General features: G+C 46.4%; 1 protein-coding gene across 3 annotated transcripts in view; it reads left to right on the forward strand.

Annotated features, from left to right (window-relative positions):
• The window catches only part of SNRNP70 (small nuclear ribonucleoprotein U1 subunit 70), a 718,845-nt gene that overhangs the window by 199,043 nt on the left and 503,976 nt on the right, over positions 1–15,826 (forward strand). For all 3 annotated transcript variants that reach the window (XM_044083355.1, XM_044083354.1, XM_044083353.1), the window contains exon 5: positions 4,939–5,003. In XM_044083355.1, the coding sequence (XP_043939290.1) occupies positions 4,939–5,003 (65 nt within the window). The remainder of the gene's footprint in view (positions 1–4,938; positions 5,004–15,826) is intronic.

Here is a 15,826-nt window from a genome sequence, read left to right on the forward strand (position 1 = left end):
CTTGGCGGAGCTCTACCATACAGGCCTGTCCTATTCTTCCATCAAGATACATGCATCAGCTATTTCAGCAGAATACAGCTTGGATCCTCCTGTCTTCTCGCATCCTCTGCTCAGACAGTTTCTGAGAGGAATTAAAAATGTAAAACCTCCCAGGAAACCTCCATTGCCAGCATGGGACTTGAATGTTGTGCTAGAAAAACTGACTCTTCCTCCTTTCGAACCAGCAGCAACAGCAGAATTACAATACTTATCCTGGAAGACTGCTTTCCTGCTGGCAATAACTTCAGCAAGAAGGGTCTCTGAACTGCAGGCATTAATGGCAGTGCAACCCTTCCTGATCTTCCATCAAGATAGTGTCCATGAGAACAAATCCTACATTTATGCCTAAGGGTGGTATCCAGAGTCTCTTTAAATCAGGCTATCCACCTTCCTACATTCTTCCCCAACCCACAGAACAGGGGGGAAAGGCTCTTGCATACCTTGGATGTACACAGACAATTACGCTACTATCTGGACAGGACAAAAAACAATAGAAAGACTGACCAGCTTCTGGTAGCATATGCAACAGGAAAGGAAGGAAAACCAATTTCTAAACAGACAATCTCCAAATGGATAGGAAATTGCATTAGATTTTGTTACTCCTACCATGGAAAAACTCCAGAGAACATCAGGCCTCACTCCACAAGGGCTACAGCCACTACCACAGCTTTCTTACGAGGAGTGGCTACCAAGGACATTATAGAGGCTGCTACTTGGACCTCCGTGCATACATTTGCCAAGCATTATAACTTACCTCTATACTCTAGATCCCGTGCTGGTTTTGCCACTGCTGTTTTGCAAGGGATCCTAACTACACCATAATCTCTTCTCATTTCCTCCTCCCCTAGTTTAGCTATGGTATTCTACCCATTTGTAAAGACTGCAGATGCATCCTTGAAGGACATAGTACAGTTTTGTACCTACCATAAATGTAGATGTCCGAGAGGAATGCATCTGCAGTCAGGATTACCCACCCTCTTTCCCCTCTGAGGTACTCCTAGGGTATTTGCCAATCTTCAGCTAGCTTGGGGGGATCTAGTATGGTGTATTTGTTTGTATATATGTACATACATGCTTATTTTGTGTGTTTGCTCTCTACTATTTGGAAACTTTGGCATTTATCCAAATTTAGCCATCCAAGAGGGCACCTGGCATCTGGGGCAAGAAACACTGAGGAAAATGGCGTCGGCTGATGCCTTTATACCCGAATAACTGCCGCAATGACGTCGGGTGAAGTGCGACACCAGCCGAAGCCAGACCCAGACTTTGGAATCCGGCCGACCGAAGGGCTGCCTGACGACAGGACAACCCATTTGTAAAGACTGCAGATGCATTCCTATCGGACATCTACATTTATGGTAGGTACAAAACTGTACTTTGTGTACACTTACCATAAATGTAGATGTTGGAGTGTATTCGCTGTTGCATTCCCGGTTTTCCTCCCTCCTCCCCCCTCCCTTTTTTTTTGGGTCATTTCCTGCTCTTTCCTAAGGTACAGTTTGAATCTGGTTTTGTTTGCCAAAGTTTCTTTTGGCTTAAACCTTGTTTTCTGGGGACTCCTGACTGTTATGGCAAGAAAGACCTGAGGAAGTGACATCGGCTGCCTCCTTTTGTATCTGACATCCTGATGTCCTTTACAACTGACGACAGACTGTCATATTTGCTTACTTTTTTTATTCTGGCTGATGGAGGGCTACCGGGAGCCGGATGACCCATTGGTTAGGACTGCAACAGTGAATACACTCTAACATCTACATTTATGGCAAGTGTACACAACTGTACTTCCTCTGCACTTCCCTTTGGCTTATCCACTGCTCCCAGAGTTTTCACAAAATGGCTGGCTCCAGCCATTGCCTATTGCAGACAGAGAAATATTAAAATTTACCCGTACTTGGATGATTGCCTGATTCAGGCAGACACTTGGGAAAAGTTTGTTACTGCACCAGAAATTTGTAAAGGACCTTCTAACCTCCCTCTGGTACACTGTCATCGAAAAGAAATCCAAACTACTCCCCAGTCAAATTGTATTCCTGGCAGCAAGCTTGGACACGGCGTCCCAGATGGCATTACTTACCCCAGAAAAACAAACCTATCTGACAGGCTACTTTGCACAAATGGCTACCAGAACCAAGATATCCGCAAGGAAAATCCTGCAGGCTCTAGGGTTCATGGCCTCCTGCATTATACTAATTCCATATGCCAGACTGCATATGAGGAAACTTCAGTGGTATTTAAAAAAGTCTTTGGTCCCAACATTCTCAGGACCTGGAAACTGTCATACCTATAATACCTTGTCTGAAGAAAGTTTCTTTGGTGGGCAGCAGCATGTGACCACAACAAGGGACTTCCCTTTACACAGCCCCATGCAGCCCAGACCCTAACCACAGACGCATCAGACTATGCCTGGGATGCACATCAGGATGGCAGGTGCATTCATGGCCGCTGGAGCTCAAACCAAATTATCTGCACATCAACCAAAAAGAGATGCTAGTTCAGCACACTGACAGCTTTCAGATCCCTACTCTCACCGGGGCCCCTACTAATCAAAACTGACAGCACCACCGTGATGTGGTACATCAACAAGCAGATAGGGAACCCACTCTGCAGGCTAGCCATGGCCCTGTGGTACACTGCCTCAGCCATGCATATTCATCTGAAAGCTCAGTTCCTGCCAGGCAACCAAAACTCTCTGGCAGACAACTTGAGCAGAAATCTCCTAGACCCACACAAATGGCAATTGAACCACAACTCCTTCAGCCTTGTGACCTAGAAGTGGGGTACCCCGAAGGTGGACCTGTTTGCCTCCCCATACAACCACCAGCTCAGCAAATTCTGCACCAGGGTACCTCACAGCAGGGTTTGGAAAGTGGATGCCCTATCCTTCCAGTGGGCAAACCATCTATGCATGTCCCCTCTGCCTCTTCTTGCAAGAGTATTACTCAGTATAAGGCAGGAAAGACCAAGGGCAATCCTGATTGCCCCAGACTGGCCACGCCAGCACTGGTACACTACTGCCAGTCTGTCACCAGTGCCCCCATGGCACCTACCCCAGATCCCAACCCTCCTGACTCAGGAGGGACAGATATTGCATCTGCAATTGCAGACCCTGAACCTTGCAGCCTGGCTTATTCCTTGAATTCTCCTCCAGTGGCCAGCCTAAGCAAGCAGGTACTGGATGTCATACGTGAAGTCAGACGTCCCAGTACAAGGAAATCCTATGCTGATAAGTGGAAAAGGTATTGTTCTTGGATTCACACTAAAGGAGCGGATACAGCACAGCCCTCCTTACCTCTCATGCTGGATTACCTAGCAGACCTACTAAAGAGGCCTGTCCTCTTCCATTAAGATCCATGCCTCTGCCATCTCTGCTCATTACAGCACTGAGCCACCTCTTCTCTCACCCCCATCATCAAGCAATTCCTGAGGGGGGATAACTTAAGGCTAGCAAGAAGAGCCCCCACCCCTGCTTGGGACCTTAATTTTGTGTTGAAAAAGCTCACGCTACCCACCCCCCCACCCCCCCCCCCCGAGCCTGCAGCATCAGCAGTTAAAATTCCTCTCTTGGAAAACAGTCTTGCTTCTGGCCATCGCTTTAGCTAGAAGTGTGTCTGAGCTACATGCACTTATGGCTGTGGAACCCGTATTTTTCATGCTGACAGGGTCTCCCTCAGGACTAACCCAACTTTTATGCCTAAAGTGTTTTCCAGTGTGGCTCTCAACCAATCCATCCATTTTCCCACCTTTTTCCCTAATCCTCAAAATAAGGGGGAAAGGATCCTGCACTCTAGATGTGCACAGACAGCTCAGTTTCTACCTTGATAGGACTAAGCCCTTCAGGAAATCTGACCAGTTACTAGTCAGGTTTGCACCAGGGGCAGAGGGTAAGGCCATATCAAAACAAATCATCTCCAAATGGGGATAGCCCACTGTATCCAGTTGTTACAAACACCATGGGAAACCACCCCCTCGCGGGGTCAGAACGCATTCCACTAGGGCATCTTCAATCTCTACAGGCTTTCTCGGAGGAGTCCCTACCAGGGACATTCTGGAAGCTTCTCCTTGAAGTTCTGTTCATACCTTCACCAAGCATTACCACCTGCCCATCTTTTCCAAATCTAGGGCGTGCTTTGCAGCAGCAGTCCTGCAGGGCATACTAGCCAGCCCCAACTCTTCTTGACTGTCTCCACCCATTCTTTGGCTTTGGGAATCAACCCAAGTGTGATGACTGCAACAGTGAAACATGAAGAACAGTGTACAGTCGTGTACACATCAGAAATGTTGATCGTGTATTCACTGTTGCAGTCCTGGTTTCCCACCCTCCAGCCCCCTTGTCTGTCTCTCTCTGTTCCTCACTCCTTACAGGGCTATTGGTATTTACATTTTACTGGTGGTGTTTTTCCACCATAACTTAGCTCCCTATTTTGGAGTTCCTGACATTTGGAGCAAGAAAAACTGATGTAATGGCATCTGCTGCCTGTTTTTTTATACCCCTGACGACCTGATGTCAGTCCTGAAGTGACAGCAACCGACGCAGAAATGCTAAGCCTCTGGTATTCGGCCGGCAGGGCTAACCCTAGCAGGATAACCCAAGTGTGAGGACTGCAACAGTGAATAAACTCTAACATCGACATTTATGTTAAGTGTACACAACTGTACTTTGAGGGCTGCCAATTTCTTTATGCAGGTGTAGCATGTGTAAACGTGTTCAGGAGTCTTAAGCATGTTTACCTGCATTTCAAATTCTGTAAAAAGCGTAATATTTTGAAATATAGGTGAACATTTTAGCTTTGAATGTGCAGCATATTGGCTAAAGCTTTGCTGGCTAAAGCATTGTTTGTTCTGGAATAGTTGTGAAGGAAGTGCAGGCTAATGGTCTACTTTTTTTTTTTTCTTCCGCAGGGGATCCACATAATGACCCAAATGCACAAGGAGATGCTTTCAAGACTCTGTTTGTTGCCAGAATAGTAAGTTTAATGGACACTTGGTTGTTTCATTTCCAATTTTGTGAGATGCTTTAGATCTGTTGTATAGACTTTCCTGCATTTTGGGATTAGACTTCAGTTGGTAGGTAAGTATTCGCACACACATCCATTTTCATGTGTTATGTAAAGGTCATTGCTTTTGATTCTTGCTGCTGGTGTGAGGTCTCCAAATCCAAGAAGTTACTAAGATTGGCACTCAACGATCTGTCGTCTTCAATTATAGCTTTACTATTTTGTAATTTGCTAAGGTCTATTGTTCTTTCTAGCAGTTATGTTGACGTCTTGCCATGCAAATAGCCTACAGCTAACCAGTCTTCTAAAGCTCTTCCTTCCCTTGTGTTTTGACTGATGCCAGCTTCTGGTGCCAAGATGCAAGTAGCATAGAGATGTTAAGTATCTGTTATATTCAAGACTAATCTTTGCTTTTCTTTGCAAGTAATGGTTCACAGTTAGAGTTTGCATCAGCACTTTGATGCTTTGGCATAAAGTGGTTGACTGCCCTGTTCTTTCCATATTCATAATCCAATATGTCCTGTTCCTATGTTAAAGTATTCTTGGTGTGGGATTCCCTGCCCCAGGTGACCCAAATGCCTTCTCCTATGCAAAAGCTTGGCTGTTGTAGGTGTGTGGGACATTACACGTAAGGCCATAAGCCAGGAACCTTTAACTGTGACTGCTGCATGTACAGACCTCAAAACTTTTCAGCCGCAGTCAACTGTCGCATCAATCACTTTGCTCCTTTATTTGAAGACGTCTAGAGCTAAGTAACCTGTTGGGGATTATTTTTTCTTGCTTGAGCTTGGTTTGCTGTACTTTACCCCTTGGCTCATGTCAGCTAAGAAGGGTAAATGCCGATGTGAGTGCTAGATTCAGCACAGGGTACGCACGGCCGTTTTCTGACTAGGCCAAGATCACGGCCATACTTCTTGCCCTATTTGTCAATCATTTGTACCAAAGATCCTTCAAAGCCGTCTTGCTGCCCTTAATCTATATTTAGAAAACCAGAGACTCAAAACAGCTAGTGCTCTGGATGGATCCCAAATCGGCCGTTCCAGTGGAACCGCCATGGAAAAAGGCCAAGTTTCCAAGGCCTAGTTCCACTGCCTCTCTGGATGTCCCTCCAGCGGAGTTGAGAGACATTCGTTAGAGCAGTACACTTAGGCTCCCCTCAAAGAAGCTGCTTCGGAATGAATGGCCAGCGTGTCCACTGAGTTGGCTCTGATGTAGGTCCTTCCCTATGTCAAGGGGGAACCAGATAATATCAGACTGGGATTCCATTGCTTGAAACCCCTACTCCTACCCAGGCCCCTGAATCCAGGCCTTCTAAGACTACTCCTTTGAAAAGGAAGGAGAAAACACCAGACTCCACCCTCTGAAGGAGTTCCTTGATGCAGGCCTTCATGGCCTTTAGGCCCATGCCCTCTTCCCCCTCCACCATTCCAGATGTTCGTGTTTCACTGTTGCAGTCATGACTGTAGGGTTCTCCCCTGCCGGCAGGCAGTCCTCTGTCGGCCAGAATCCCAAAGTCTGGGTCCGGCGTTGGCTGCTCAACCATGCTCCCTGACGTCAGAGCGCCAGGAGTACAAAGCTGACAAGCCGACGCCATCTTCTCCAGTCTTTCTTGCCGTGCGGTGATAGCAGTTCGCAAGTGCCGGTCGGCTGACTCCTGACTATTTTTTCTGATGAACTTCAGTCCGAAGACTTTCTTCTCCACTCAAAGCGAAGTACCCCGTTGGGGAAACTTTTTCTTGCTCCAGTCCGATGTCAGAAAAAGTTAATTGTATTTCATGTGGGAAGCAAATAACTCATAAGGATTTTCATTCTTACTGTATTCCTTGCTTAGGCCCTGACCACGACGTAGCTAGTTGTCGGTTTTGTGCTAGATTCAATCAATGTACAATTAAACGTAGGTACGATTTTGCTTTTCATTACTTCGGTAGGCGCTTTAACTACAAAATGTCGTCTGATACGGTTCCGGCTACCGGAGTTCACAAACGTCGCAAGGATAAAGATAGGCCTCTGAGGTCCAAATCTGACGATGGCGCACAAGCAGAGCCAGCTTCAGGTTCGGCCGTCGTCAGTGATTCGCATTTGCAGCCCCTGTCGGCCATTTCAGAACCGATGGCCGAAACGGACTCATGAGGAGCCAACCAGGCCTTTAAATATTTCTATTGCAGGACCTTCGGACAATGCTCCTTCGGATGGGTCCGGAGCCATTGTACAGGTACCAGCTTCCGAAGGGGTTTTCAGGCCTACTCAGCTTCTAATAAAGGCAAAGACTCCTAAATCAAAGACTTCAACACAGGCCTCTTCTGAACCGGCTCCCAAGTCACAGAAACAGTTACTCAAGATGGCGGAGGATTTACTTACTATGATTAGGGGTTCACATCCCCCTCCAGATAAAAGGCCAAGGCAGGATGTTTTATTATGATTCCTCTGATCAGGCATCTGTTTCTTCAGTTTCTTCTGACCAGGAATATTCTTTCACTCCTTATGAGGATTCTGATGCTGAGGAATCCATTCCTTCATCTTCTCCCCCTGAGGATTTCTCTTTTGGGGAAACTTTGCATGAAATGAGGGAACATTTCCACTGGGAAGGACAGGAGTATTCAGAATCTAAGAAAAGACCAAGGGATTTTCTTCTCCCCCAACATAGTCCCCTGGCTATTCCTCCGGTTTTGGATATTGTGGATGATGCTTTTTCGGAGGCTAACTTGACCCCTGACTCTCTTCCTCCTGCTCCTGTTAAGCCTAATAGATATTACAGGGTTCCTGATTCCCACCAGATTTTATACAAGAACCCTTCTGCTGACCCTGAAACCATTTCTCAGGGTCCTAAGGGAGTTAAGGCCGCTTCTGCCAAAAACCCCATTCCCACTGAAAAGGATTCTAGATCTTCAGAAAGATGAGGCAAAAAGGTGTACACTTCTGCTACTTTATCCATTAGGGCTTTAAACTGTCAGTTTCATATGCTGAAATACCAGCAGTTTCTCTTGTCTGTTTTAAAACAAAAGCTTACTTCCATTTCTGCCTGTGCAGATAAGGAATTACATGACTTATTGCATGCCACTGAACAAGTTGGGAAGCATGGTTTACACTGTGGATTTGATGCCTTGGAGGCTTCTTGTAGGGCTGCTGCCTCTGGCACAGTTATTAGAAGGCATGCATGGCTAAAGGAACAAAATTTGCCAGAACAAGTAAAAGCTAAATTATTGGATGCTCCTGTTCAGCATAATGATGTCCTTCAAGGATGCATCTGCAGTCATAACAAATGGGTTGTTCTGCCTCAGGCAGCCCTTCGGTCGGCCGGATTCCAAAGTCTGGGTCTGGCCTCGCACTTCACCCGACGTCATAGCTGCTGGGGTATAAAGGCATCAGCCGATGCCATTTTCCCCAGTCTTTCTTGCCGTGCGGTGCCCGAAGCAGAAGCTGTTCACAAGTGCCGGTCTGTCAGATCCAGAGATTTCAGCGTACCGAAGACTTCTAAAAAGCTAAGTACCCCGTTGGGGACTCTTTCTTGCCTCAGCCGATGTCAAAGTAAATAATTGTTGAACTTGTGGGAAACAAATACCTCATAAGGATTTCCACTCTTACTGCCTTCCTTGCTTAGGCCCAGACCACGACGTATCAGCTTGTTTAGCCTGTGCTTCCTTCAACCGACCGACTCTTAGACGTCGGTCGGAGTTTGCAGAAGAGTTTTTGGCTCCACTTTTGCATATAAAATGTCGTCGGAGACTCAGACTACACATTTAGCTAAAAAACGCAAAGAAAAGGACCGACACTTGCGTCCCGCGGTTTCGGCTGAAACCACGGTTAGGCCTACCGCGAGTGTCTCTGTTTCGGCTGAAACCGAGACCTCTGTTCTCCCTTCGGCCGAAAGCATGCCTCCGATAACAGAGGCCACACAGGCCATGGCTGAGTCGGCTACAGAAATTCCTGCTGAAGTAGCAGGCACACGAGTTGTCTGACACTATTCCGTTGGACATCTCTACTCCTGCACGTGGGGCAGCTAGACCCCCTGCTTCTATGTCTATCAAGGCCTTTTCCAGGGCTAAAGCAGCCAAACTTTCCAAGGCCTTACCTTCAAAAGCTCCCTCTCACAGGCCTACCTCAAGTTCCCAGATTCCCAGCCTTGCTGAGGACCTTATTTCTCTGATCAGGGGAACCCATCCTCACCCAGACAGGGCCTCACAACCCCCTCCTGAAAAGAGGCCTAGGACTGAACCCTCTGAACCTCTGTCCTCTCACTACTCCTCGGATGGTTCAGATGTATCGGACCATCAGGAAGGCCCGTACTCACCTTATGAGGATTCTGATGAAGACTCAATTCCTTCTGCCTCACCTCCAGAAGAATTTTCTTTTGGGGAAACCCTACACTCAGAGGGAACACTTCCAATGGCAGGGTCAGGATTTTTCTGATTCTAGGAAAAGGCTAAGGACTTTTTTACACTTACCACAGCATAGGCCTTTAGCCATTCCACCTGTACTATCAGTTGTTGATGGTGCATACAATGATGCCAGTACTGCCCCTGATTCTCTTCCCCCGGCCCCTGCAAAGCCTGACAGATACTACAGGGTCCCGGATTCTCACTACCACTTGTATAAGGCTCATGCTGCAGACCCAGAAACCATTTCTCAGGGCCTTAAAGGTGTTGCAGCTGCCTCTGCCAAAAACCCACTACCATCTGAAAGAGAATCTAGAGCATTAGAGAGATGGGCTTTAAACTGTCAATTTCACATGATACAATACCAGGAATTTTTGTTAGATCAGCTGAATAAAAAGCTGGCCTCTCCTGAACCTTTAGACCGTAAGTCCCTTCAGGATTTGGTACACAATTCTCAGCAGGTCAGTAATCATTTCTTAAAATGTGGCTATGATGCACTGGAGGCTTCATTTAGATGAGCTATGACTGGAGCAGTGATTCAAAGGCATGCCTGGTTAAAAGAACAATCCTTACCAGACCATGTTAAGTCTAAACTCCTGGATGCCCCTATGGAGAAACAGTTTGTTTGGCTCCCCTGCACAGGAGGTTCTAAAGAAAGTGGAAGAAAAAGCAAAATCTGTCCAAACAGTCAAGGATTTTTTGCAGGTCCAACCTCCGGGGTTTAGCAGAAATTGGCCTTCAAAGAATTGATCCTTTCCAGACACCTCCAGAGCACAGAGAGGCAGAAATAGACGCCCAAGAGGCAGAGGTCAATCTAGGGGTGCCTACAGGGGTCGTCAGTGGCAACCTGCCAACCAAAGAAGTGCCGCCACAGCTGCGACTGCAACCACTTCTACAGGACAGACACAATGACTTGGCTCTGCTTCCGCCTACCAGGGAACAACTGGAAGCACCCTTGGGCGGAAAGCTAGCCTTATTCTCAAGAAATTGGCATTGTATTACAGGAGACAAATGGACTTTACAAACAATAGACAAGGGCTACAGGTTTCACTTCCACACCAAAAAAGAGAGGAATGCCAAACCTTCCACCAAGCCGGAAATCAGAGGCTCTAAAACAAATCAGTTTACTAAGGATGAGAGCAATAGAAAAGGTACCATCTATGGAACAAGGCCAAGGATTTTATTCCAGTTCCTTGTACCAGGAAAAGAAAATCAATGGAGGCCTATTCTCGATTTGTCCGCACTGAACACATACCTCATTGTTCCAAAATTCAAAATGCTGACCCTACAGCAACTTCTTCCCATGTTGGGCAAGGAGTCTTGGCTGGTGACTCTAGATCTCAAGGAGGCATAACTGCACGTCCCTATACGACCAGATTGCAGAAGACACCTCGGATTTCTTGCAGGATCAGAGCATTATCAATTTTCAGCATTGCCCTTTGGCTTATCTACTGCGCCCAGAGTATTCACAAAATGCCTGGCATCAGTAATTGCTCATTGCAGGCTTCAGGGAATTAAAATCTACCCATACCTGGACGACTGCCTAATACAAGCGGACAACAAGACAAAATTAATAAAGGATTTGGCCAATGTCCTACAACTGCTGCAAGCCTTGGGATACACAGTCAACATACAAAAATCAAGACTAGTGCCATCCCAAAGGATAACATTTTTGGGTGCAGAACTGGACACAATAACTCAGATGGCTTTTCTCACAGAGGAAAAACAAAAGCAACTACCAGTCTATTTCATGGCATTAACCAGACAAACTCAGCTTACTGCAAGGAAAGTCCTGCAGGCCCTGGGTTACATGGCATCCTGCATAATATTGATCCCACATGCCAGGCTGCATATGAGAAAGTTACAATGGTTCCTAAGGAATGTATGGTCACAACACAGACACAGTCTAGAAGCCCAGATACCAATCATTCCATGTCTGAAAAAAGAATTCCTGTGGTGGGCTCAGGCCTGTCAGATAAACAGAGGATTGCCTTTCCACAAACCACATCCAAGGCAGACCATCACCACGGACGCCTCAGACCTAGGCTGGGGGGCACACATGGAAGACAAGTGTATCCAGGGCCTATGGTCACAAGACCAGCTGAATCTACACATAAATCTAAAGGAGATGCTGGCAGTGAAACATGCAATCGAGGCATTCAGACCATTCATCCAGCAAGGACACCTGCTGATAAGGACGGACAATACCACAGTCATGTGGTACATCAACAAACAGGGAGGCACACATTCATACCCTCTATGCCGGACGGCAATGGACCTGTGGAACTTGGCCCTGAATCTCAACATCCAACTGCAGGCCAGATTTGTACCAGGAAAAGAGAATTCACTAGCAGACAGCTTAAGCAGGACTACCACGGATGCTCACGAATGGATGCTGCATCCAGATATTTTCAAAACCATAACAAAGAAATGGGGAATGCCAGAGATAGACCTGTTTGCCTCCCCACACAACCACCAACTGAAGAAATTCTGCTCAAGAGTATACCACCCACTTGCCTGGAGGGTGGACTCCCTTTCTTTCAGCTGGAAGGACCTGACAGTATATGCCTTTCCACCTCTTCCTTTGATGTACAAAGTTCTACTGAAGATCAGAGAGGAACAGCCAAAGGTAATTCTGATAGCTCCAGACTGGCCAAGGCAACATTGGTACCCGCTACTGAGAAGCATGTCTCGGACGCATTCATGGCATCTACCTCTGTCCTTTACTTCTAACGCAGAACAATTACAAGACCCTGCATCCAAACTTAAAAACACTGCAGCTAACTGCTTGGAAAATTGCATAAAACAAAACCAACTTGATTTATCTCAGAGGGTTAAGGACATTATCCTGGAGGCTCGCAGACCCTCCACAAGGAAAACATATTCAGCCAAATGGAAAAGATTTCTCATTTGGAGTGCAGAAAAGGGAGAAAATGTCACACTAGCAAACCTAGCACACATCCTGGAATATTTAGCAGAACTGTTCCACAGTGGCCTGTCCTATTCTTCCATTAAGATACATGCATCAGCAATTTCAGCAGAGTACAACATGGATCCTCCTGTCTTCTCTCATCCTCTCCTCAGACAATTTTTGAGAGGGATCAAAAATGTAAAGCCTCCAAGGAAACCACCTTTGCGATCTCAATTGTGTGCTAGAAAAATTAACACTTCCCCCTTTTGAACCAGCAGCAACAGCAGACTTACAGTTCTTATCTTGGAAAACTGCCTTCCTGCTAGCAATCACTTCAGCAAGAAGGGTATCTGAGTTACAGGCATTAATGGCAGTGCAGCCTTTCCTTATCTTCCATCAGGATAGAGTGACTCTGAGAACCAATCCTACTTTTATGCCAAAGGTGGTATCCAGGGTATCCTTGAACCAAGCCATACATTTACCTACATTCCTCCCCAACCCACAGAACAGGGGGGAAAAACTACTACACACCTTGGATGTACACAGACAACCGCGCTACTATCTGGATAGAACCAAGGCCAGCAGAAAAACTGACCAGCTTCTGGTAGCATATGCAACAGGAGTGCAAGGAAAAGCAATTTCAAAACAGGCAATCTCAAAATGGATAGGAAATTGCATTTGATTCTGCTACTCATTTCATGGAAAGACAACTCCTGAAAATATCAGGCCTCACTCCACAAGAGCTACAGCCACCACTACAGCTTTCCTACGAGGAGTGGCTACCAAAGACATTTTAGAAGCTGCTACTTGGAGCTCCGTGCATACATTTGCCAAGCATTATAATCTTCCTTTATACTCCAGATCCCGAGCAGGTTTTGCAACTGCTGTTTTACAAGGGATCTTAACTACACCATCATTATCTTAGTGCCTCCTCCCCCAGTTTGGCTATGGTATTCTACCCATTTGTTATGACTGCAGATGCATCCTTGAAGGACATAGTACAGTTTTGTACCTACCATAAATGTAGATGTCCGATAGGTATGCATCTGCAGTCAGGATTACCCACCCTCCTTCCCCTCTGTGGTATTCCTAGGGTACTTACCCCTCTCTTAGCTAGCGGGGGGAATCTATTATGGTGTATTTGTATGTATATATGTATATATATTTTGCTTTCTACTGTTTGGAATTATCTGCATTTATCCAAATTTAGCCTTCCTAGAGGGCACCTGGCATCTGGGGCAAGAAACACTGAGGAAAATGGCGTCGGCTGATGCCTTTATACCCCAGCAGCTATGACGTCGGGTGAAGTGCGACATCAGCCGAGGCCAGACCCAGACTTTGGAATCCGGCCGACCGAAGGGCTGCCTGAGGCAGGACAACCCATTTGTTATGACTGCAGATGCATACCTATCGGACATCTACTTTTATGGTAGGTACAAAACTGTACTTTTTGTTTGGACCAAAAGCTGAAGAGGTGATTAAAAAGATGGAGGATAAGGTGAAATCCATGCAAACAGTTAAAGATTTCTTACAAGTACAGCCACCAAGATTTAGCAGGAATTGGCCTTCTAAAAATTGGTCCTTTCCCACTTCAGACAGGTCTCAGAGGGGTAGATATAGACGCTCCTGAGGAAGGCCTCAAACACAAGCTTCTTATAGACCAAGACAGTGGACTGCTTCCACCCCTAGGGGAGGAGAGGACAGGTCACAAACTCAGGAAACTCAATGACTCCCTCTGTTGAGCTGCAGTAACTTCTTGCCTGGAAGCCCCTCTCGCAGGAAAACTCTCCCTTTATCAAAATTGGACTCGTATAACCCAAGACCAGTGGGTTCTGGATGTGGTTTCAAGAGGTTACAAATTCCATTTTCATACCCTGCCAAGGCCAAGCGGATGGCCAGACCTTCCAAAACATCAGTGGACAGAGGCCTTAAACCAGGTGGAAGCTCTTTTGGCTATGAAAGCCATAGAACTGGTTCCACTTTCAGAGATGGGACAAGGTTTTTACTCAAGGCTCTTTCTAGTCCCCAGGAAGCAAAACTCATGGAGACGCATTCTGGATCTGTCAGTCTTGAACACCTTTCTAGAAATTCCAAAATTCAAGATGCTTACCCTACAGCAGCTACTTCCAATGCTGTCCAAAGATGCATGGATGGTGACTTTGGATTTAAAGGAGGCATATTTACACATTCCCATCAGGCAGGAACGCAGAAAATACCTCAGGTTCAAGGCCAGATCGAGGCACTTACAATTCTCTGCGCTGCCCTTTGGATTGTCTACTGCGCCCAGGGTCTTCACCAAATGTGGCTCCAGTAGTAGCTTACTGCAGACTCAAGGGAATTCAAATTTACCCTTATCTGGACAATTGTCTAATTCAGGCAGACAGCAAGGATGTCTTACTCCAGCATCTAGAATTTGTACAGAACCTCCTCAAGTTCCTGGGATTCTCTGTAAACATAAAAAAGTCAAATTTGACACCCTCACAACAGTTAACTTTTCTGGGTGCTCTTCTAAACACCACAACCCAGATGACATTTCTGACATCCGAAAAACAATTACAGCTGGCTTCAACTTTCAAAACCTTGGCAACTTTAACTCTGCTATCTGCAAGGAGATTCCTGCAGGCTTTGGGTTACATGGCCTCCTGCATCCTTCTCGTACCATATGCAAGACTACACATGAGGAAAATACAGTGGTACCTAAAAAGTGTATGGTCTCAGCATTGCCACAGCTTAAACATACTGATCTCCGTCCTTCCTTGTCTTCAAAAGGAATTCCTTTGGTGGTCCAGGGCATGTACCCTAAACAAAGGGAAACCCTTCTGTCTGCCTCCTGCCACTCAGATTCTAACCACGGACGCCTCGGATTATGCTTGGGGAGCCCATTTTCAGGGCAACTGTCTGCAGGGCCTTTGGACAAAGGATCAGAAGCACCTGCATATCAATTTAAAGGAAATGTTAGCCGTTCAGAAAGCTCTAATGGCCTTCAGGAATCTTCTACAACCAGGACACCTACTAATACAGACGGACAACACCACAGTTATGTGGTACATAAGCAAGGGGGATCTCATTCCTACCCCCTTTGCAGACTAGCCATGGATCTATGGAACACAGCTCTAGCTTGCAATCTGGACCTTCAAGGTCAGGTGTCCTTCAAGAATGCAACTGCAGTCATAACATATGGGTTGTCCTGCCTCAGGCTGCCCTCGGTCGGCCGAATTCCAAAGTCTGGGTCTGACGTCGGCTGATGTCGCATTTCTCTCCGACGTCAGAGCGGCTGGAGTACATAAACATCAGCCGACGCCATTTTCTTCAGTCTTTCTTGCTGCGCGGTGCCCGAAGCAGAAGCAGTTCGCAAGTGCCGGTCTGTCAGCTCCTGTATTCTTCGATTCCGAAGTCATCAAAACAAGCTAAGTACCCCGTTGGGGACCTTTTCTTGCCTCAGCCAATGTCAGAAATTACTGAAAAAGTTAACAATTGTCTTTCTTGTCGTAAACAAATACCTCATAAGG

This window comes from Protopterus annectens, chromosome 9.part0 (genome assembly GCF_019279795.1).
Source record: "Protopterus annectens isolate FY-2018-M chromosome 9.part0, PAN1.0, whole genome shotgun sequence".
NCBI lineage: Eukaryota > Metazoa > Chordata > Ceratodontiformes > Protopteridae > Protopterus > Protopterus annectens.